At 37.8% G+C, this 24,041-nt stretch overlaps 1 protein-coding gene across 1 annotated transcript in view; it reads left to right on the top strand.

The window, feature by feature from the left end:
• Nucleotides 1–23,675, top strand: part of Kcnh7 (potassium voltage-gated channel subfamily H member 7) — a 450,850-nt gene extending 427,175 nt beyond the window's left edge. The window contains exons 13-16 of the mRNA XM_051167119.1: nt 5,760–6,023; nt 10,950–11,118; nt 20,848–21,040; nt 22,945–23,675. Coding sequence (XP_051023076.1) covers nt 5,760–6,023; nt 10,950–11,118; nt 20,848–21,040; nt 22,945–23,211 — 893 coding nt within the window. The 3' untranslated portion in view covers nt 23,212–23,675. The remainder of the gene's footprint in view (nt 1–5,759; nt 6,024–10,949; nt 11,119–20,847; nt 21,041–22,944) is intronic.
• Nucleotides 23,676–24,041: the final 366 nt, after the last annotated feature.

Below are 24,041 nucleotides of genomic sequence, written 5' to 3' on the forward strand. Positions count from 1 at the left end.
AGATGGCTCAATGGTTAAAGGCACTGACTGTTCTTCCTGAGTACCTGGGTTCAAATCCCTACACTCACATGGCATCTCTCAACTGTCTGTAACTCCAAGATCTGGCACTCTCAAATAGACATACGTGCAGCTTAAGCACCAATTCACATACAATAAACGTAAATCAATTTAAGAAAATAAAAAAAAAATTATTACAACTTTTATTTCCACTGATAGTTGTAAGTATTTTCCTTTTCTATGAATAGTGATTTCATATTGTAAGCTGGAATCTAGTAAATGTTGAAAATATTTCCCCAAATAATATAGCATCCATGAAAGCAACTAAAAGAGTAAATGCATATATTGTTAAGATTATTTTATGAGCAAGGTGGGGTATAAGTCTAATTTTTTAAAAATCAATCCATTAAATAAATTGACAAAATAATTTGATGTCTGGGTTCTGGCTTATCTCTCTTAAAAATAAATGATTTCCAGTTGTAGTGATGCATGCATATACTCCCAGCACTTGGGAAGGAGGAGTAGGCTGATATGTTCTTCAAGGTAACTCTTTGGCTAAGTAGTGCGTTTGAGGCCAACCTGGCTACATCAGTCTCAATAAATAAATAACTAAATAATAAATAAATAACCCCCTACCAAATTTTCTGCCAACCCACATAAATTTTGTCTGCTGAGCCTGGAATCTGAGGGGCAGACTATAGTCGAATGCTGGAAACATCTTGTGTCAATTTCAGTGTTCTTTTATATATCAATATAACAAAGAAAGCAATGATCTAAGGCAGGTTGTTTGAGTTCAGAAAAGCATGCAAACGAATGTCAGTAAGCACATTCTAACTATTAACAGAGCAGCTCTCTCCCAGAACTCTCCCAGGACAGGCCAACTCTAATACAACAGGCTGACACATATTACAGATTACATCTGAGAAAGCACAAAAGGAAGACAGAGGCCTTATCCAGATTCAAGGTGCATGAAGGACAGTATCAGCACATCCTTTCAGCAGACTGACTTTTAAGTTATGTCCTGGTATATGTCTTATAAGCTGGATGCAAATTTTCATCACTGGAGGCACGAAATCATGTCCAAGAACAATCCAGGGAACAAAAACACAGGAAGTAAAAGCCCCTTTGCCTTTTGTCCTGGAGCCTCCCTGACAGTTCCCTAAGACACTGGTCACCACATATCATTCTTCTGCCCGTGTTTCAGCGTGCACAATTAACAAATAGTTACATAACTTGTGTTACCCATTTTATGTATGGTATGCATGTACGTATGTATGTTTGTATGTACGTATGTAAAACCTTTCTTTTCAAGATCATTGGAAGCATGGTTGAAAAGCAAAAGCTGCTTACAACTGTAATATATAATACAATATTTGAATATTCAGGCACACACACATGCATGCACACACATATTGGGAGCGACAGAGAAGTGATGTCCACAGCCAAGTTTTTCAGATTGACCATAACTTCTTTCCTCATGTGGAAAGAATGTTTAAGATCTTCTCCCAGCAAGGACTAAGCATGCTACACAGTAACCGCCCATATCTGCTTTATTATAGAGCTGTAGAACATAGTTGTCCTAAATAAAACTGTGCATCATTTTTTCTTTTAGTTTGTAAGACTTTTCAATCTTGTATTTGTATGGAAACCTACTTGAGGGTTCCCTTCCTAACATCTGAAGCTGCAGAGGACCTAGGGCGCTTGATGACAAGTGAGGAAATTTATTCCTGCCTCTAACTTCCCAATGAAATGTTTTTCTTAAACTACCTGGCTGGAGACTACACAGATCATCTCCAAATTGTCACCAGTGGGAAACATAAAACCCAAATGCCTAGAAAACTCATTAAATGTCTCTCTTTGACCAAGAGCTATGTCTCCCTGTTGGGTCCGACTAATAAAAGTTACAATTAATCTGAAAGGAAGAACTTGTAAAAGACAGAGGGAGTTTAAGTATTAATTCCCAGACTTTTTGACATGGAAACTATTTCTATTAGCATTTGTAAGACAGCTGGGTCAGCCACTCCATCAAAAAGTTGAATTTCATGGACTTGAATTCATTCTTTAGCTACAGAAATACCTACAGGGAAAGCCACATATGCAAATAATTATGCCCTGTGAGAGAAAGAGGAGGAAAATCAGTTTCAGCTCATAGAAATGGGAGGGAAAACCCCAAGATTTATAGTCATCTGATTCCGAAAGCAAGTTTGTTACTTAAACAAGAGAAAAAAAATGTTTCTTTGGAAAATGATGTTAATGGGTGATTATGCTATCTCATTTCTCGAACAGGGAAACCACACAGTTTCTCTCAGATCTGTTTCAGAATATAATCTCCATATCTGCACATGTGTCTGAAATACCTACACAGAATATGAGAAGAATGAAAGAAAACCCTGCATGATACTGTTCAATGGCTATCAAATAATTCAGCTTCTCTACAAAAAGGCGGAAATGGGACAGGCCATCAAAGTCTAGTGCTTGAAGGCTGATAGCAATGCATTTCAACAGCTCAGTCACATGAATTACACCTGTCAGAATCCAGACTGAAATGACAGTTTCCATTTTCAGTCTACAAGTGGATTGTCGTTTCCATTTCTGTTTTATATGCTAGAAAATGAAGCTTTAATTTAGCTAGTATTAATCAGGAAATATTGTTTTGGGGAGGCCTCACCAAAGCAGCTGTCCGCACAGACTGCCCTAATGTAGTGGAACGCAGAAAAATTCAGGATCATAAAACTTCTTCTACTTATGTCATTATTCATTTACCTGCACTTTTTGCTACAGGGATTTCTGTGATAAAATACTGGGCCAAGTTGAAAAGGAGCAGGTTTAATTGTCTTACAGCTTAGAGTCCATCGCTGAGGCATGGAGAAATGGAAAAACAGTAAGGCTGGAACTCAGAGCAGGAACCTTAGCAGACACTGTTTGTTGGTCTGTTCTCCTTGGCTTGTTCAGCTTGCTCTCTTAGAACCCAGAACTGCCTAACCAGAAGCACAACCACTCATGGTAGGCATGGTCCTCCTCCATCAATCATTAAAGCAGAAACTTCCCCATGGGCCAGTCTGAGGAAGACAATTTCTTAGCTGAGTTTTCCTTTCCCCAAATGACTCAAGTTTTCATCAAGCTCACAAAAAAAAAAAAAAAAAAAAAAAAATCTAACTGGCACAAGAGGTCCTATGTACGTAAAATAATTGGTGTCTTTAGACTGTTGAGCTATTTATTAGTAATTCTTTACTCACCACAGTCTGTGTACCAGGTTTTATCTTTTTCACATATTTATTTGCTTTATTTTATGTGTACGAGTGCTTGCTAGTATGCATATGTACTATGTGTGTGCCTTGCACCCACACTGAGCAGAAGAAGGAGTCAGATCCATATAACTTGAGTTATAGATGGTTGTGAGATGTCATTTGAATGCCTAGAACCAAACCTGGGTTCTTTGAAAGAACAAAAAATACTCATAATTGCTGAGATATCTCTCCAAACCCCATGTGTAGGGATTTACAACTTTATAGAGAATTATAAACCAAATGTGACAAAGTAGACTATTACACTATGGCACATATGGACCATAGTCACCCTCACTTGGATGAAAAACACATGGATTGATATTGAGTTTGATTTCAATATGGTTCCTATTGGAAAAATCTCATGATATAGCGACAGAGAATGTCAACAGCAAGAAGACGAAAAGCTTGCGTTGGTATCAATTCCATTCTGTTCTGACTATTAAGTACAAAAGGGATTAGTCATGAGCTAGAAGCCCATATTGTAAACTTTTACAACAGTAAAAACTTAGAGAAGCTAAGCTTTTATTCTCTTCTCAAACTTAATAAAATATGTTTGATAACTTGTTTTTTGTGGTATGCTCAAAAGGGGGGTGGGGAGTGTTACTAGCATTTTCAGAAGGGTCTGAGAGAGACAAGATAAAAAAAACAGTTGAAGTCTAGAGTGTCAGAAGAGTTGTGTTAATGACACTGGAGAAAAGAACCTTTGCATGTACTGATCTGAGTATTTACAATTAGATTGGTGGTTGAGAGGCACCATGTAAATCCAGAGTAGCAGTCATTGCTATATGGCACAGCGAGAGGCTCTGCAGTGTGCTCAGCAATGAAGGAATCACTGAACAAGTGTCATATCTTTTTGGAATTTATTTTTTATTATAATTTATTCACATTACATCTCGATTGTTATCCCCACACTCTTATCTTCCACTCTTCCATTCTATACCTGTCCTATAGACCTGTGATGGCTGGGGCTCCTCTCCCACCATTTGACCACAGTCTATCAGGTCTTATCAGGGTAGTCTTCATCCTCTTCCTCTGCATGCCTTGCAAGGCCACCCTGCTGCCAAGGGGCAGTGATCAAATCGCAGGCACCAGAGTTCATGTCAGAGGCAGTCTCCTCTCTCCCCTCCCATGAGCTGTCCATCATTTACTTTTTTTTTTTTTTTTTTTTTTGGTTTGGTTTTTTGGTTTTTCGAGAAAGATTTCTCTGTGTAGCCTTCACTGTCCTGGACTAGCTTTGTAGACCAGGCTGGCATTGAACTCACAGTGATCTGCCTGCCTCTGCCTCCTGAGTGATGAGATTACAGGTGTGCACCACCACACCTGGCTCCATCATCTACATCTTAAGAAAATGTATTTTCTTAATACATTAGGTTCTCTGTATTTGCTAGACTTCAACTGACAGACCTTATGTTCCTTTGAAACGAAGCTTATTTTTTTATACTGCCCATTTTTACCTTGGGCTGCCATTTGGCTTTTAATACTTTTAAAATATAAGTTTTGTTTTTCTTTAAAAAAAAAAAAAACAGAGAGAGAAAGTATCTTGGGTTCATTTCGTTGCCATATGGGAATTTTGAAAAGCAGTTGGAAGTTTCTCTGGAGTGGCCTTAAATCTGTTCATTTGGCCTTCTATAAATAACAAAATGAGCACACCCAGGCACAGAGTAGATGGGGACACTGTCTTTAAAATTTCTCCAGAAAATGATATACCTCTTGGAGCTCTGTTGGTTCATTATTAGGAGAAACCAGATGGAGAATTACACTCTCTCCCCAGGACACTAATAGAAACAAGTTCTGAGATTTGTTTCTGAGTTTTCCTTGCTGAAATATGTTCTCACACAACCTTCAGGGCTGAAATTATCCTGACATTTCTCTATGAAGCAGTCACTATGCATCAGTGGCCTTAATGTAATTAGGTAGAAACTTACCTCAATTACTGTATTTAAGCTTTATGTTCTTTGCAATGTGCTACACAACCTAACTCCCTGGAATGTCAAGGCCATTTCCTGAGCCAAGGTTGAAACTCAGCCTGCCAGACTTTACTGAAGTGGCTTCCAGCTTTGACCTTTACAATGTGTGAATGATTGTCACAGATGATAGGGCATAAAGGTTAAAAAGTAAATAACAAGCTGTATAGTGGTGATATTTTAGAATTAGGACACATTTTCCCTAGTCTCTCCATTTTCCTCAAGAGATTAATATGCCTGATTCTAAGACTAAGTAAGAGTTGTCTGTGTAGCATTTAAATTTTTCATATCATTTCTTTTCAACATAAACTTACTCTTGCTCATCTCTCTTAAATTTTGAAATCAGTAATTTACTTTATGAACATAATCTAATAACCCTTGTTTTTGAAAGTCTCTACACAACTACGTTTTTTTTCATAGGTAAAGCATAGTTTACTTATAGCCATTTAGTATAATGTGCACAGAGTCCCACGTTTGGGTGTTTACTATGAAAATCACCTTTCTTTGATAGATTTTAGCAAAGACAGTAGTGCAAATGATGCTGATGACTCTACAGATACAATAAGACGTTATCAGAGCTCCAAGAAGCACTTCGAAGAGAAGAAAAGCAGGTCATTGTCCTTCATCTCTTCCATCGATGATGAACAAAAGCCACTCTTCTTGGGTACAGTAGATTCTACCCCAAGAATGGTGAAAGAAACCAGACTCCACGGGGACGAAACAACACCTGCCTCAGGAAGAGTTCACACAGATACAAGGAGCCACTCCTGCAAAGGTAATCAAGTGTCAATAGACCTTTCTCATTGTTAGATGGGGAAAGGGTTGCTTTTTCAAAAACTCAGAACTGTGTCAGCCAGGGTTCTTCTAACCCTTTCAATTTATGAAATTTTTAAAAAGTCTTCAGACTTAAGACCATGCATAAAGTGTTCACATACTTCTACAATATTGTTCCCCCAAAATTTTAGTTTGGGAGAGTTTTTGTGGACAACCAGACTTACTGCAAGACTAAGCACAAGTCTGGGCTGTTAGTTGAAACCACTGGTTACAGGAGGAGAGGCTCAGAGGCTATTTGCTGAGAGCTAACAAGTCAGATATTTTGGTTGGTTGGTTTGGTTTTAGTTTTCCAAGACAGGGTTTCTCTGTATAAATCTGGTGTTCCTAGAATTCGCTTTGTAGACCTGGCTGGGCCTCAAACTCCTATAGATCTGTCAGCTCCCAAGTGCTGGAGTTACAGGCATGTACCACAACCACCCAGCAAAAAGTCTTATTTGTATACTAACCTTCTGTACCAATTTCTTAAATTCAGCCTAATAACTTTATAATAGGAAAGCCCCATCCAATTACAACAACATGCTGTAAATCAAACAGAATTTCATTTTCTGTGAATTATAAGGAAGAGAAATATCTTGAAATAAAATATAGTCTTGGGAACACTCTTGTGTCACATCTTCTCTGAAAGGAATAACCACATGTTCAAGATTTATTATAGAAAATACACAGGATATGCTTGATTTTTCAGATTTTATGATAAAAGAGAGAAAACAGGAACATTTTTAAAATGCTACCTGGAAGAGCAATCAATGCACCAGGTCTACAGATCTAGTTAGATCTTTCTATTTAAGTGAATCTAGAGCTGAGGGTCAGACTTCTTGAATTCTAAAAACAGCTCTGCCACCCTTTATAATTTTGGGCAAATGATTTGACCAACTTCAGGACCCATTTTATGCAGCTTTAAGATAGAAAAAATGTCATGTAGCCAACTGATTATGATTATGAAACAATATACTCTGTAAATAAATTTTTCTAGGATCAAATCTCAAGCTCTATTTAATATTTTCTACTAGGTTTTATTTTCCAACTCTTTACTTATATAATTTGAATGTGAAAATTTAATAGGCATCACACAGAACTGGATAGATGGCTGAGTGGCTAAGCTTGGTTCCCAGCTCCCACATCCATCTAGTGGCACACAAAAGCGTGTAAATCAAGTTTCAAGGGATCCAATCTTCTTCTGTCTTCTACATTCATGTGGTACACATAGAGACAAACAGCACACACGAAAATTATATATATGTAAATATATATATATATATATATATATATATATTTTTTTTTTTTTTTTACAGACAGTATCACAAAACATCCAAAGAAATCCAGGATGTTTTGCTTGGGAGGATAGAAAAATATGTCAGTGCGAAGGTAGATACCAGTTATGGCCTTCATTCCACAATAACATCCAACAACAAAGTGTAGTTTAGTACAAGAGGGTCAAGTTCCCAGCATTCCTTTCTCTATTACGTCACCTCAGCTTGTGTCATGCTTTCACGAGGAAATAAGCTAAGAATGTATGCAAGTGTCCTCTAGACTACCTAAAACCTTGATGAAGTGCATGGAAAATAGCATCTCATTCATCACAGTGGAAGAACAGAATATTAGATGTGATTATCAAATGTCCTGTTTTAGTTATTTATGAAACTGGATTCTGGGAAGTACTAAAAATAGGAACAGGTTGTATCCTGAAAGCCAAACTTCTGAAGAACTGACTGAACAATATCTACTATGTGTAAAATAATTTTGTGATTTTTATAAGAACATGTTTTCTTCTTGAATATTAGGCTTTCAAGTGACAAGTCACTAAAGATATTTTTGAGATTTTATTTGACTTTATAATGATTTTTCCTGACAGTGAATTCAAATACCCTTCAATTTATAATTTTACTTCTTCCAGCTTTTAATTAACTCTTCTCTGTGCCCAATAAATTATATTTGCAAATAATTTTAGCATCTCTTAAATATCCATGTTTTCAAAAAATTTATAATGTAATCCACATTCAAGTCATGAATAATTATCTTGATAATGCATTGCTAAATATGCATGTGTATTAACAAATGGAATTGATGACATAAAGCTTCAGTCAAGATGACATGCACTTAACATGACTCAATATTATAATTAACCAATGAAGAATTTAAAAACTTGATTCACTACAAAGATTATTCACTGGCAACTTTCAAAGTGCAATATTGTGTAATAGTAACGGACATCAACTTGTTAAGTGTAGCTATAACTACTGCAGGTTGACCTGCTGGATGCTGACAGCTTAATGTCATTACCAATAGTCAATTTCACTCCCTTGTATTATGGTACTTGTTTATTTAAGCAAAACTCAAAAAGAAAAAAATTAAGTTGACTCTGGCCTTCCTAATGCTGGAGTCAAATGTAGACTCTATTGAAGCTGTGAACCTGAAATGTGAAGGTTCACTCTCTGTTCATCCATTTGAAGAGATGTGCCTTGCAACTATAGCAACATTTTCCAAGGCAACCACAGCAGCAGATACTGTCTGAGCTATTTTTAGAAAGTGTCTACAAGGATGCTCATTTGATTAAGATGACTAACCAGGGTTTCCCACTTTGAACTTTTTATTTTTCATACCACCATTTAACAAGTTAACTCCATATCTCTAAATTTCAATTAAAAATTAAATTCCAAGCAAGGAAGCCTCAGACTCACAGTACACGTTTACTCGTTTCTGCTGAGATGATTCTTTTTTTTAAGCATCAAAGAAAAATACTGTTCTTAATAATTTATTGCATGTGATTCAGCAGTGTCATTTAAAAATCAATGTGTTGCATGATTGCGTCTGAGGGAGCTGTTAAGCAGAGGCAGAAATTCAATGAGGTTTCATGGCACAGCCTCACGAGGACATCGCAGAGCTTTCAACACTATCAGTTCTCACCCTTTCCAAAGAAATGTTTCTACATGAACTGGGTATTGGAAAATAAGAGACGGCAGTTCCTGGCGTTACCAGGTTCCCTGTGCATCTTCTACAGGTTGAGTTAGCATCACCAGCACAGAGCAGAAGTCTAATTTACTAAGACGCTGTGTTACCGTTTTACCTTTTAAATTTGTTCAACTGTCTGTGAACAGCAAATCCTACTTTTCAGTGAAAATCTGCAGTTTCACTTTTGTGATCACATTCCTGTCTGGTAAAAGGTGAAAATAAGCAAGACACCGTCACTGTAGAAAAACACCAAACACCAAGGTCCTGCAGGCTAACGATGCTGTAATGTGGAGCTCTCTCTAAATGCTGCAGGGAACTCTGAGGTCTGTTAGCCATTTCCACAAAACAAGGAACCTGGCCTTGCTTTTCTCATGCTGTCTTTGGTTATGTTAATTTCTTCCTTATAGCCTCCCCTACTGAGATAGAAATAAAAAGTATATCATTAGAGACATTTTTGTGGACTTAATGATAAAAGATAGTGAGAGAAAATTCAAGGAAAAAGAATAGATATTTTTGTTCATCTACTTAGAAAGGGGGAGTACAATGCACCCCTCCTCCGTGTGCTCTCAGAGAAACCATAGGAAAGGAAGTCTCACAGCTCTCTTCCCTATTTCTAGAATCATAGCTAATCCTGCTCAATTTAGCTACTTTCTGTCCAATTTTTTTAAATAGCTGAAGATGTAAATTCCATATCTTTATGTAATAACGTTCCTTGCCGTTTATCATACCTACTTGTCAAGACTTTCTTTTAAAATGTCTGTCAAAGCCAAATCACGTTCTATAACCCAAAGCTGCTCCCATGGGAAAGCAAAGACCCACTTGAGGTCCCTCCCATCAGTCCTCCCCTGAAGGAAAAAATGTGCTCTTTTTTTTTTTTTTTTTTTTTTTTTTTTTTTTTTTTTTTTTTAATCTCTGGGATAACCTCCCAAATCCAGTTGAGATTTTTCACTGGTTTTATTTTCTTACCATTTAATCATTTAGTAGAAGAAAGAGGGTTCAGAGCACTTGAAGTCTTGACAAAAGTGAGAAAGAAACTAATAGGCATTCACCTCTGGACACCAATAGCATGAAAATGGAGACTTTTGTAGAAGAAGCAGTAGTAGAAGAGGTTTATAAAATTAATCTTTATATAAAAAGTGATTGCAACGCTTCTCAGTTGAATTCTTCAAGGTCACATACGACCTTTGCCTTCAGTTCCTCCATGCTTAGCAGCATCTGAGACTTAACCCCTGGCACATGAGAAAAGCGTAATTGAATGCATAAGCGGTACATAACATAAAAACATTTTTAATAAAAGGCTCACAGGAAGAAAACTCTAGAAAGCCATGTAATCACATTAAATGCGGTGCAAAAGGGTACGTAAGGAAGTTGAAAGCATGGACCAGCAGCAGGCCTTTAAGGATTCTCATCTCTGATAGACTGGCTTCCTTGGCTCAACACTGAGCTGCACCGGCCTGCAAACACCCTGAAGACCCACACTCCCTGCTCAACCTTTAACCTGAGCCATAATGTGTGAAAATTACCTTAGGGTAGGGTTTGGGGTAAAGCATTGCAAACAAAACTTGCTATTCCTTCCCAAACTCAACAGTGTAAAAACCACAGCTGTCTGATCAATTTGAGTTTGTTCATCATGTCTTCTCAGCACTAACAAAAAGATGAAAAGCACCACAAGCAGGTCTCATGACTGTTTCTAGAACTTGAATCTTACTAAAGCAGATGGGGGAGGTAAGACAGACAGACAGGTTAAGGCTAAGATTCTGCTACAACTTGGAGATAGTGATTGTCATGGCCCCGAAACCCTTTGGTTCTCTCTGTCTTGGATTCTGTCTGGAGACCCTTCCAGCCTGTCTTGCAAGTGTCTTCGTATTGCCAAGGAGATTCCAAAGAAGCTGACACTCTGTCTTGCTCTTTCCCACAGACATCACTGATGCACACAGCTGGGAAAGAGAGCATGCCCGGGCTCAACCTGAAGAATGTAGTCCCTCGGGACTACAGAGAGCTGCCTGGGGCATCTCTGAGACTGAAAGCGACCTCACCTATGGAGAAGTAGAGCAAAGGTTAGACTTACTTCAAGAACAGCTTAACAGGTAAGTCAGTGGTCAAAGAACATGAGGAATTTGTTTATGTACACTAGTATATAAATAAAGACTATCAAGAAATGCTAAAGTTAGGATTCTTTTGCCATTTGAGAATTCTACTTTTGTCTACCATTCCATTTGTATATCATGTGAACTGGTTACCTTAACAACTCCTTTATGCCATCAAAGTAATTTACATTTTATTAACCAAAAACCTCCTCCTGTTAATCCTTGCATATTATTTAATTATTGTTCTTGAGTTAGTGCTGTACTATGACTTTTTTAAACAACTGAGTATTTACTCAGCTTTTCAAAAATGTTAATGTTTTTAAACCCCACAAATTAAAGATGAAAGACTCTTTACCCTTTTCCTTTTATCTAGATGATATAATATGAGGAATAATTTGGTTTTGGGAAAGAGGTAGCACTTTATTCAAGCCTCTATGGGTTCTTAAAAGTTAAATTGGTCAAAAGCATCTAGAAGAGACAAGCAAGTCTCTGAAATCGGAGCCTGATTGAGCTACACAGCAAGTTCTAGACAACCCAAGGATGCAAGGATGCATGACCCTCCTCAAAAAAAAAAAAAAAAAAGTTAGAAAAATAAAATCTGACAGCCACCCTGAGTGTGTTGGAAAATTTGTTTTATGCAAAGTTGCCTTTCAATTGCACCATAAAGCAAGACATATCAAAGGCCACAGCATATTTATTAAGTGCAAATAAGCAAAACATTATGAATGTAACATTTATATAATTCCTGATTGTTTTGTGGTTCTTCTTGCTGTAGGTAGTTTATTGTATATATGTGTAATAATGTGAATATATGAAAAAAAGAAAATAAATTTAAAGAATAATGTTACATGAACATATAAAAAAATTCTTAAAATTAAAATAAAAAAGAGACAGAAGTGCATAACTAATAAATTTCCTGCAAGCCTGATGAGAAGGCATGATATCTGAATCCTCATGAGGCAACTCTCTCCTCTCTGGTACACCAGTCTTCCCTGAATGTAGTGTGGACACAAGAACCATAGTTGAGGTGTCCCTAGATAGATCCATAGTCACAAACTCAACTTCCATATAAATGCCATCTGCGGTCTCTATCCCAGAGATGAAAGGCCTGGAACATCATGCCGTAGCTGTCGCTCTTCAGTTACCTCTTCCATAGTCAAAGGATTTACTAGGCATTTATGAACAAAGCATATGACGAGCCATAATAAATTGGATGTAATTAAAAGTTGGCTTAATTGGGGGGGAGAAACTATCAGCTCAGAGCTCCCAGCATAGCAAGTTCTTTTCATTTTTCATAACTGCCCATCTTCCTTGTTACGTCACATTTGCATTCAATCTTTCATACATTGTACTTTTACCTAATTGGTGTGTGTGTCTATATATTGTCCAAACTACCTGTTGATTCTTCTATATTCAATGTATCTCTGAGTTTTGTCCATATGACATAAAATTACTTGCTTATTGAATGGTTTGGATGTGGCGTGCTCCCCACCTAAGCTTATATGCTGAACAGCTGATCCCCAGCAGGTGATTCTGATTCGCAGATTGTTGAACCTTTACAAGAGGATGCTTAGCTGCATGATGGGGGTCACCTGTGCACAGCTACGTAATTTATAGCCTAACATACTTCCTGACCTACCTCTGCTTCCTGATCTACCCAGACATGAGCCAGCAGCTTCATGCTCCTGCTGTCACAATTGAAAGCCATTCTTACTGCCATGCCTTCTGTGGTGGTTCGTTTGAGTGGGAGTGGCCCCTGTAGAATCATGTGTTTGAATGCTTGCTTGGCCCATAGGGAGTAGCACTATTAACAGGTGTGACTTTGCTGGAGTAGGCGTGGCTTTGTTGAAGAAAAATGTATCACTGTGTGGATGGGCTTTGAGGATTTGTATGTTCAAGCTCCACTCAGTGCGGCACACAGTCTCCTTCTGCTATTTGAGGATCAAGGTGGAGAGCTCTCAGCTCCTTCTCCAGCACCATGTCTGACTGCATGCTGCCATGTTTCTCTCCATGAAAATAACGGACTAAACCTCTGAACTGTAAGCCAGCCCCAATTAAATGTTGTCCTTTATAAGAACTGCCATAGTCATGGAGTCTCTTCATAGCAATAGAACCCCAACTGAGACATCTTCCTTTCCATGATAGACTATACCCTCAAACTCTGAGCCATAGTAAACTTCCAGGTCTTCAAGTTGTGTCTTGTCAGGTATTAGATCACAGCCATGAGAAAGTAGCTAATATAATTTACTTGCTATCTGTGCTTAATTCCACTTCTTTTGTTTATGCTGATAGGGGTAGATGTTGCTCTTCTTGGGAAACAGAATAAGTAAATAACAGAGAGAGCAGTGATTTAATTAGCACAGTACCAACATAGCGTGCACAATTGGTTATCCCAGGCCAGTGATTCTCAACCTATGGGTTGTCTCTCTCTCTCTCTCTCTCTCTCTCTCTCTCTCTCTCTCTCTCTCTCTCTCTCTCTCTCTCTCTCACACACACACACACACACACACACACACACACACACACACACATATATATACAATACAATTCATAACAGTAGAAAAATTAAATTTATGAAGAGCAACAAAATAAATTAATGATTGGGGGGTTGCCATAATGCGAGGAATGGTATTAAAGGGTCACAGCATTGGGCAGTTTGAGAGCCACTAGTCTAGGTGAATCTGAATTATTTTCACTAAATGACTTATAGGCTGACTGAATAAAGTCATTTAAACACTCCAGGAATCATTTTTATTCCAATCAGCCACATTGTTGCTCTTTTACAGTCATATCTTGATAGTCACAAAGGATGGGTTCCTAGATATCACTTAGGTACCAAAATCCATGTATGCTCAAACTTTTATGTAAAATAACATCATTTGCATGTAATTTACACATAATCTTCCTACATCTAAATCATCTCTATATTACCACAAATCATAATACGACATAAATGTTATGTCAGTAATTGTTAGATTATATTGTTTAATGAATAGTAACAAGAAAGCATTTCTACATGTCTAGTATAAATGCAAAAATTTCTAGATGAGGAACTTAAAAATAAAGTCTATTTGAACATAGGGACTACACATGCTCTACAGAACAAAGAATATGTGTATGTAGCTAAGTAATGCTTAACTATTATTTTACTTTATCTTTTTTGCTGGCATTTTCTTACTTCACACAAATTCCTAGGTTTGTCCCAGTCTTTAGGGCTAAAGTGAAAATTCTTGCGTTCCTTTGTCGTCTAATGATAAGTACCAATAATGTTTATAAGATACATAAAGATTACTTAAAATGTGTTTTCTCTGTGTCCTAAAACTTAAAGTGCAAACTTTTAAGTATATATAGCAAAAATTCATTTGAGTTTAACCACCTATTGGTAACATTTATTGTTTTCTTACATTAGCATATTCTACAAATTTTCCACTGATAAAAAGAAGAGTAAATCTTTTCTGACAAGCTCTGAGCATCTGCAAGTGCTTTCTGAACATGTTTTGAATAGTTACCATAATTAGCAGTTCTTCTTGACTAATTTTTTCAATTATCTCTGATATCTTCACCAACATTTCATGACATAAGTGAGTTTAGCCAATTTTAAAGTTCAAAACGTGATGTTTTTATTGAAGTCCACCTTCAACAACTTCTTTTTTTCCAATTTGTTCTAATTTGTTCTACAAAGTAAAACATATTAGGAAACAAAATCTAAAAGGTCAGTCTAACTCAGACTGTACTGTGAAGAGTGAGAGTCCTAAAACTCTTCTGAGAGTTGAATCTACCCTGGTTGACATTTATTCAAATGCAGAGCTGTGAATATACAAATATTATATCTGAAATATAATCAAAACAAGCACAAATAAGATACCTTGAGTAATCTTTGCTACATGTAGCCTAATTAAGCTACATGTAGGCTTAAAGGTTTATATAACAGTTCTTATATATATTTATATTATGTGCCTAGATACATACATGGAAAAATTACAAATGCTTGATCCCACAGCAGAGTTTCTTAAGCTTTCATGTGCACTCAGATCATGTTGTAGAGCTACCGATTATAAGACAGAACAAAGTGGAGTTTGCAGAGTCCATGATTAAACAGGCTGCCAGGGATACTCAGTGATGCTGGACCACGGAGCTCAAATAAGATGACCTAAGAGATGTAAAAGTTGTTGGCAATAGTCTTTCTCTTGCACAACACAGAAAGTGACATGTCTGCATGTTACCAACATGACATTGAGACCGCTGCATTTACTATTACAATTTATTATCCATGTCTTTCACTTTCTTTTTTAGTGTTTGTATGGAGTGTATCTCTGCACATATGTAAACATGTGTGAGGATGCACACGCAAGAGTTATGCCTATGTATACCTGTGTGCCTGCGTAGAGGTCTAAAGTGATGCTGGGTGTCAACCTTGCTCAGTTTCTAACTTATGTATTCACTCAAGTTCTCTCAGCTGAACACATAACTTGTCAGTTGGCTACCATAGCTACCCAGGTTTTTCTGGGGCATCTCCCTTCCCTGCCTCCTAACTGCCAGAATTAAAGGTGGGAGCCATATCTGCCCAGGTTTTCACGTGTGTTCTGAGGATACAAACTCTGTTCCTCACACATGTCCTGCCAATAATGAGATCACATTCAGTTGTCACTCCTTGTGATGTTCTTAGCTCTCCTTCCTACCTGTCATGCCTGATTGATAACAGGTCTTTGAGCAAAAGTATTCTTTTTCCACAACTTTATCAATCAGGCAAAATATAACAATGAAAACAAAAACAAAAAAATCTAAAACTGGGTTATTTTGTGTTTTGAAAATAAAAGAAAAAATAGGACTTCTGTTTTACTCCCTGTAATTCTTCTTAAGTGCTTTATTTAGTCTCAAAAGATTCTCCTATAATTCAGCAAATAGAATTAGTCATAATATGAAAGTAAATATTATTCATTGTAAAGATGTTTATTACCATACCTTCTTTTGCTGAAATGCCCAACCCAAATGTTAATCCTCTAATTCATTTTTTAAAGTCTTGGAAACATCACGCATGCACACACACACACAGAAAATATATACATACATATATATATATATATATATATATATATATATATGTATATATATATCTGTGTGTGTGTATATATATATTCTCTGTGTGTGTATACATAATACAATATGCATATATGTATGTAACAACAGTTAATGAAAAAAGAGGTCATGAATTTGTTGTGGGTTTTTTGTTTTTGTTTTTGTTTTTCTCTTTTGGTTTTTCGAGACAGAGTTTCTCTGTGTAGCCTTGCCTGTCCTGGACTCACTTTGTAAACCAAGCTGGCCTCAAACTCACAGCGATCTGCCTGCCTCTGCCTCCCGAGTGCTGGGACAAAAGGCGTGTGCCCCCACGCCAAGCTAAAAAGAGGCCATGAATTTGAAAGTAAGTAAGGAGTAAATGAGAAGGCATGGAGGGAGGAAGGGCAAGGCAAAATGATGTAATTATATTACAATCACAAAAAAATAAAAGAAATAATTTTATAAAGTGTTTAAAATAATGTAGGAAAGGAGACTGAAAGATAGTCGGCAGGCATCAAGCTCCAGAAAGGGCACTATAAAGTTAGTGTTTACAGGATGTTGTGGTCTGGGCCTTCAAGGTAGGGAACTCTACTGATTTTTCCAGAATAAATATTCTAGTAGAGCATCTTCAAAGGAGGGAACTTTTACATTGAGTCATGGTTTCAGATATTGTCTTTCGGTGGCTTGTTGGGCTATGGTGAGGAAGAACACAATGGCAGGAAAACATGGTGGGCACAGCTGTTTATCTCATAGCGTCCAGGCAATGCAGAGTAACAGAAAGGTGCCTGGAACATCATAGAGAACCCATGGGCACACAACTCAGCCCCAACATGGAAGGATTCCATTGCTTCCCAGTAGAGCTATCAACCTACAACTCTACATGATTCAGGCAGAATCTGCATTGTCAGATCCCTTCTCCATGACAGGATTAACCTGCCTGAAATTAGTCCTTCAACACCTGAGCCTTCCGGAGATACAATTTACATCCAAACTATCTTTAAAAAAGATCATTTGGAATTGATGGGCAAAGAGAAGAGAGACTCCTATAGAAAGGCTTGATATGGTTTAGTTCAATTAGAAAGATTTTCAAATAGCTGATTTGTAGATGTTTCTGTGCTGATAAACCTAGCTCTTCACTTAGTTTCATTTTTCTTAGACAAAATTTCCTTGCAACAATCAGCTATGCCAAGCTGATGGAAATAGTCTATGGTTTTATCTAAGTAGAATTAACAGAAATGGTCTCCAGTCACACTCTCTATGAGTCCAGCCACTTTACCTGACACGATGTTCTCGTGTGATTAAGTCCCACTCACAGCAGCAGACTGCAATTATCAGGCACATGGCTGCTGCAGTCCTCCCACCCTGTGAGTGTGTCTGCAATAGATGTTATTTAATAGAATCTATGATAAAGAGATTTCTTTTCCCTCGGAGACTGCTGATGTTTAACAAAGGCTTTATAGGACTCAGAAATATCATCATCTTGAGTCTGACATGTCAATGAGGCCTCTAGTCCACTATCCACAGCTCAGCTATTTTACATTCAGTGCTATTGTGACAGTGATAGGAAAGAGCATCCTGTAATCCGTTCACCATTTAGATGTTGTTATAGATAGTACATTTGTACTAATACTCATGAAGAAGGATGAATTTTAAATTTTATCTCAGGGACTGGAGGAAAGAGACACAGACATGGGGAGCTCACCAAAGATGACCGATCAAACACAGTGTAGAGCCAATTGAAAGCCTTTATTCCAGCCTGCGGGGCCCACACCTAACTGTTTGGGGGAAGCTATTGTGGCATCTAATATCCAGAACAGGGGGTTTTAAAGGCAGAAACCATAGTGGGCTTTGAAAAGCCAACCACTTTAACAGAAGCCAAAATAAATTAGCTAGGACACCTTGACCTTTGGATCCTAGAATGGAGTTGGGCAGTCTTCCATGGGGTTTTCCATCAAAGAGATCAAAGTCTAGTTAATCTGGAAATGGTCTCAGCAAGAACACAAATGGAGGAAAGTTTGTACTCTTGCCCCGTCACAAAATAATTCTGAATGATTTAAATGAGAGAAGAATTTTGGTGCTGATAAAATTTGAGTTGAACCTTAAAATATGAAATGAAAAATCAATTCTTAACAACAAAATAATTTGCCTGTTCTATTTAACTTGTACCATAATTGCACAAGACATTTAGGCATCACCTAAGTTGATAACTGTATTTTTCCATTTTCAGTGTGCAGCAGTGACATTTACATAACACAATCAGACATATTTTATAAGCTATTGGTATGAGGAATATGATGGCATGAGATCTCATTATATTTACCAATGAAAGAAGAGCTATAAAAATATTTTTTAATTCAAAGAGAACGATTTTGAATGTTAGTATTAAAAGGTAAAAAGAACTTAGTGTCTGGCATGCCTGTAAACCTATTAACTCTAGATACTCGAGAAAAAGTAACTGTGGGCTAGACTGGCCTCCCTGCATAGGAAGATATCTCAAAATAAAAGTGAATATATATACATATATATAGCTTTTTAAATGTTTTCCATATGTTAATTTTCTTTAAAATCAAAGCTAATTTCTACAAGTATGTGCATTTAATTGGACAAATAGTTCTTTTTTAATTCAATGGGAAATCATAAACACAAGTGAGATAATTCAAAGAACTTTCTAAAAAGACATATGGTCCCAATCTTGTTCTTACACCCACGAAATCCCTTGTCTTAAGCTGTGCACAGAGGGGAACCAAACTGTATGTGAGGTTTGCAGCACCAGACATATGTGAGGAGGCTGACACTAAGGCTCCATGGTATGGTTAAGGGGGTTTGTTTGTTTGTTTGTTTGTTTGTTTGTTTGTTTTTGCTTGTTTGAGATACAAAACAGCCAGAAGCATATTGAAGCATCCAGAGCAGCCAATTGGACAAGGGGGTGGGGAGAAGAGCAGGGGACAGAATAGAGAAAGCATGGTGAGAATACCAGGAGGAGCAGAGAATAGAGGAGGATAGTAAGGAGAGCAGGGGGAAGGAAGGGGGTGAGAGCCGTGAAAAAACAGTGGGTTGGAAGAAGGATGAGTAGCTGGGGAAAGAGAAGCCTGTGGGCTGCAGGGGGTGCAGTGTAGAAGAGGAAAGCAAGCAGGGCCAGGACGCTAGCCTGGACTTTGAGATATATAAACAAGTACTTGTGAGGAGGGACAGAGGGGACCTGGAGTCTACCTTGATTTGCTAGTGTGTTGCCAGAGGGATATTTCAACTGGAAAGCCATATGTCCTTTTTTTTTTTTTTTTTTTTTTTTTTTTTTTTTTTTTTTGGAGATAAGGGAAGTGATGCCTTCCGCCAGATGGGTACTGGTTTTGCAAGTTCCTGAGGAATGCTGGCTTTTATCTAACTGCCAGAAATCCTCCTATAGGCCAGGTTGAGCTCACTTTTGGATATTTGGACCATGTTTGAGTTTGGGGAATTGGAGTTTCCTTTGGGCCTGACACAAACCAATTGGTATCTGTCCATTTTCTCCTGAGTTTTAAAATGAGTGGATGGTTCACTACTTGTGAGATTTGGAGAAAGCAATGGTCGTTTGTACATGGTGCAAGCCAGATGAGTCACAGAGGCAAGCAAAATTTGTTTGCTCTGTCTCTTAAATACCAAAGCTCTGGGACACAGACTGGAAAGGAATTTAATGTTCAACAGCACTAAACATATTTTTAAAAAAGAATGAAAGGAAGAAAGAAAGAGGAAGGAAGGAAGGAATGAAAGAAGGAAGGAAGGAAGGAAGGAAGAAAAGCAGGAAGGAAGGAAGAAAGGAAGGAAGAAAGGAAGAAAAGAAGGAAGAAAGGAAGGAAGGAAGGAAGGAAGGAAAGAAGGAAGGAAGGAAGAAGACCATGACCAAAGCAATTTGAGGAAGAAAGGGTTTATTTAACTTACACTTCCTTATCACGGTATTCATCAAAGAAAGGCAGAACTCAAACAGGGCAAGAACCTGGAAGCAAAAGCTGATACAGACATCATGAAGGGGTGCTGCTTACTGATGTTCCTCATGGCTTGCTCAGCCTGCTTTCTTATAGAACCCATAAACCCAGGACTACCAGCCCAGGGATGGCTCCACCCACAGTGGACTCAGCCCTCCCCCATTGATCACTAATTAAGAAAATGGCCTACAGCCAGTCTTATGGAAGCATTTTCTCAATTGAGGTTCGCTCCTTTCACATGACTTTAGTTTGTATGTCAAGCTGACACTGTACTATCCAACACAGTAAAAATACCAATTTTGTAAGATGTTTTCCTAAGATGTTGTGATCATACAGAAATGTTTTACCGAATTCTTCTTTGAAGAGGGGGAAAAACAGTTCACAAAGAGTTAAGTGAATACCTAATCAAACTTCGGTAATTACTGAGCACAGTATTCCAAATGTGTTTCGTATGTCAAAATCAATAAAGGTTTGTAAAAATAATGGCTATTGCATGTACCCTCTTTTTCGTTAGTACATGCATGAGACGTCAATGGTCTCTCGGGGTAAATGATCCTACAGACAAGGTCAGGTAGGAGAGTCTCTCCCCCTGCCCTGTTTTTCCTGTTTAGAGCTGCTCATGGTTCTGTTTGTTAGCCATGCTGAGACTTTCTCAGATGTTCCTACAAGTCAGGACTATTCAAAACTGACTTTCCCTTTTCTGTGTGCCTTGCAGACTTGAATCCCAGATGACAACAGACATCCAGACCATCTTACAGCTCCTGCAGAAACAAAGCACAGTGGTCCCTCCAGCCTACAGCATGGTGACTGCAGGAGCAGAGTATCAGAGGCCGGTCCTCCGCCTGCTGAAGACCAGTCACCCCAGAGCGTCCATTAAGACTGACCGGAGTTTTAGCCCCTCCTCACAAGTGAGTGTAGACATTGTAAACCCAGAGTGTCTCTTGGAGTGTATTTCCAGGGATCACTTGACTAAGAATCAAATGTAAAAAATATGGATTTCCATTCCCATCTGTTTATACTCAGAGTTCCTGTAAATTGGACTTGTATTTTGTATCACATGCCATTAAAAGTTGCAAGGTACAGACTTAAAAAAAACCTTAAACATTGATATTTATGTGTACGTGTGTGTGTGTATCTGTCTGTCTGTCTTGGTGAGTATGAGTGTATGGCTGAAGAGGGCAGAGAACAAGCATCAGGTTTCTTTCTAGATAGTTATCCATCTTATTTTTTGGAGAAAGTTATGTTATTAATGATGTATATTATTTTTAAGACAGCTCTCTCACTGAAACTCTATCACTGATTAGTATACTATAGAGATTTTAATGGTAAGGGCTATCTCTTGATTAATTAAATAAAAAAAAAAAAAAACAGGACACACAAGAAAACCTGTAACTCGCTACAGTACTGGAAAGCCGATTTATCTTCAAGAAGAAAAAAGAGATGGCAGCTAGCTGGACTATACCTGTTGTTTAAATACAGTCAGATTGGCAAACACATCTGTAGGCCACTTACCACCAGAATTCTCTAAAGTTTTATCACTTGAATGGTAATTAACATACATGGTAAAGACAAGGCATATGGAGTATCCTTTATCCTGATTCCAAGCCCTCTAACAGTGCCCTCTTCAGTTATTTAAACATATTGGGCAATTGGATGGAAAAGAGATTATTTCAGTAAGAACATGTAGACAATCTTGTGGACATTTTCTGTTGGAGGATGGTCTAATGTGTTTTGATGCTAATTACTGCTTGCTGTCTCTATGACCCACCTTTTGACCAATAAAAGGCCATTCACCTGGGCAGGGCAACTGAGATAGGTGTGGCTAAGCTTCCTAGGCTTAGAGAGAGGGGGGGGGAACGGGGGGGATCCTGGGAAGAGAAGAAGAAGAGACCAGAAGAAGAAAGACCAGGGAGTAGGAGGTCTCGCCAACATGGGTTAGGTGCAAGAAAAGCCCATGGCCGGCATGGGTGGAAGATTCGGCCCAGATAAAGAACATTAGCAAGTATTTTGGATTATGGATGGGAGGAAGCTTGAAAGAAGTTATTGGAAGCAGATGGCATGGGATTGGGGCAGGTATGGGATAACTGCCCTGCTGTGGGAAATACTTTAGAGGATTGATATCTGCTCTGCCCTAGGTTAACTAAGGCTATTTTAAAATATAACAAGTGTCTTCTGTCTTGATTGATTGATCAGTTATTATACTGATGTAATAATAATTGTAGGCCTGATAATAAACATTATTAGGCCCTAATGACAATTTAAAAACAACACATTTCTATATAGAGCTTGAATGTAAAATATTCTAGGAAGTAAAACATGATAACAGAAGCTAGGGTGTCAGACGGAAAATAATGACAATCTTCCCATATATAAAAGCTATATTATATCTGACTTGTTTTTAATGAATGGGAAATGCATACAACTATGTATTTTATTCATTGTTTGCAGTTGGTTTAGACAATAATTTCTGATAGGAATGGTGATTTTTATTTCCTTTATCTTTTTCCTTCTTAGAGAAAACTAGTCACCAAGAGACATTTCTTAATCCTGTCTTCTTTTGGATTAAAACTCACCAATCTTAAAACAAAACAAAACAAAAAATTAAAACCCAGCTCCAGAGAGAAATTAAAGTTCTTTACTTGAGAAAATGGAACCCTAATATCTTGAATAGTTTAGGAGAGAGATGTCAGCAAATACCCTTAACCACACACACTGAATAGGGAGAGAAAAAACACATCTGGATCACATGACCATCATTTTTGTTGGCTATTGGAGTGAATTATAAAAGTGAATTTTCTTTTCTTTCTATCAGTGTCCTGAATTTCTCGACCTTGAAAAATCTAAACTCAAATCCAAAGAATTGCTCTCGAGCGGAAGGCATCTGAACACAGCCTCAGAAGACAACTTGACTTCACTTTTAAAACAAGACAGTGATGTGTCTTCAGAGCTTGACCCACGGCAAAGAAAAACTTACCTTCATCCCATCCGGCATCCATCTCTGCCAGATTCTTCCCTAAGCACTGTAGGGATCTTGGGTCTCCATAGGCATGTTTCTGATCCTGGTCTTCCAGGAAAGTAATCATTTTGTACTATTCTCTCCACATCCGATGTAAGTGCTTTTAATGGCTGTTTTCCTTTTTGTATTTAAATCCTCTCTACTTGACTCAGGGGCTCACAAGGTACCATTATATGCAAAAGTACTGTATATTTTTCCTAAATTGAAGCTTGTAAGGTAAAGTTTAGCAGTTAGGATGTAAATATACATAAGAGCTTTTGGTTCCAAATGTTAAAACTGCCAGCATCTCAAGGCACCTTATTTTTTAATTTTATTTTTTAAATCATGTGCATGTTAGGAAACTCCAGTTTCTCTTGCATGGAGACTCCTATGGACCGCGTTTACTGATCCAGTGCTTCATTATGAAAATGCCTTCCAAGCAAACAGGAAACCCAGGAATGAATGCGTTCACGAATGCAACTCAGATAATCCTCAACTTATGGGAGGTCAGGGAAGATAAAGGGAAGTTAGTCGCTTTGGAGAACAGATATCCTGTGTTGACATGTAATTTCCTGTAACAATTTTTTAAAAGATGCAAAGTTTGAGTTATACATATCAGTCAGAAAGGGAGCAAAATCCAAAAAAAAAAAAAAAAAAAAAAAAAGCAAAAGATATAGTGTAAAAGGCGGATGGAGGTGGGCTTAGTAAAGTTCCGATCCCATAGATGAAAACTCCTGTGAGGTTTCAACAACGACCCCAACCTGGTTTCATCTCCCAGCTTACATAAGCTCTGCAACAAAAGCTACACATTTTGGAAAGATAACAGCACGAAGCTGTCTCAGGCTTCCAAAGGTGAGAGAACAGTGAGAAGCAGTTATCTGCTCCTAGCTTTCCCTGGCCAGTGAGCAGTCTGT

The sequence above is a fragment of the Acomys russatus genome, chromosome 24 (genome assembly GCF_903995435.1).
Source record: "Acomys russatus chromosome 24, mAcoRus1.1, whole genome shotgun sequence".
Classification (NCBI taxonomy): Eukaryota; Metazoa; Chordata; class Mammalia; order Rodentia; family Muridae; genus Acomys; species Acomys russatus.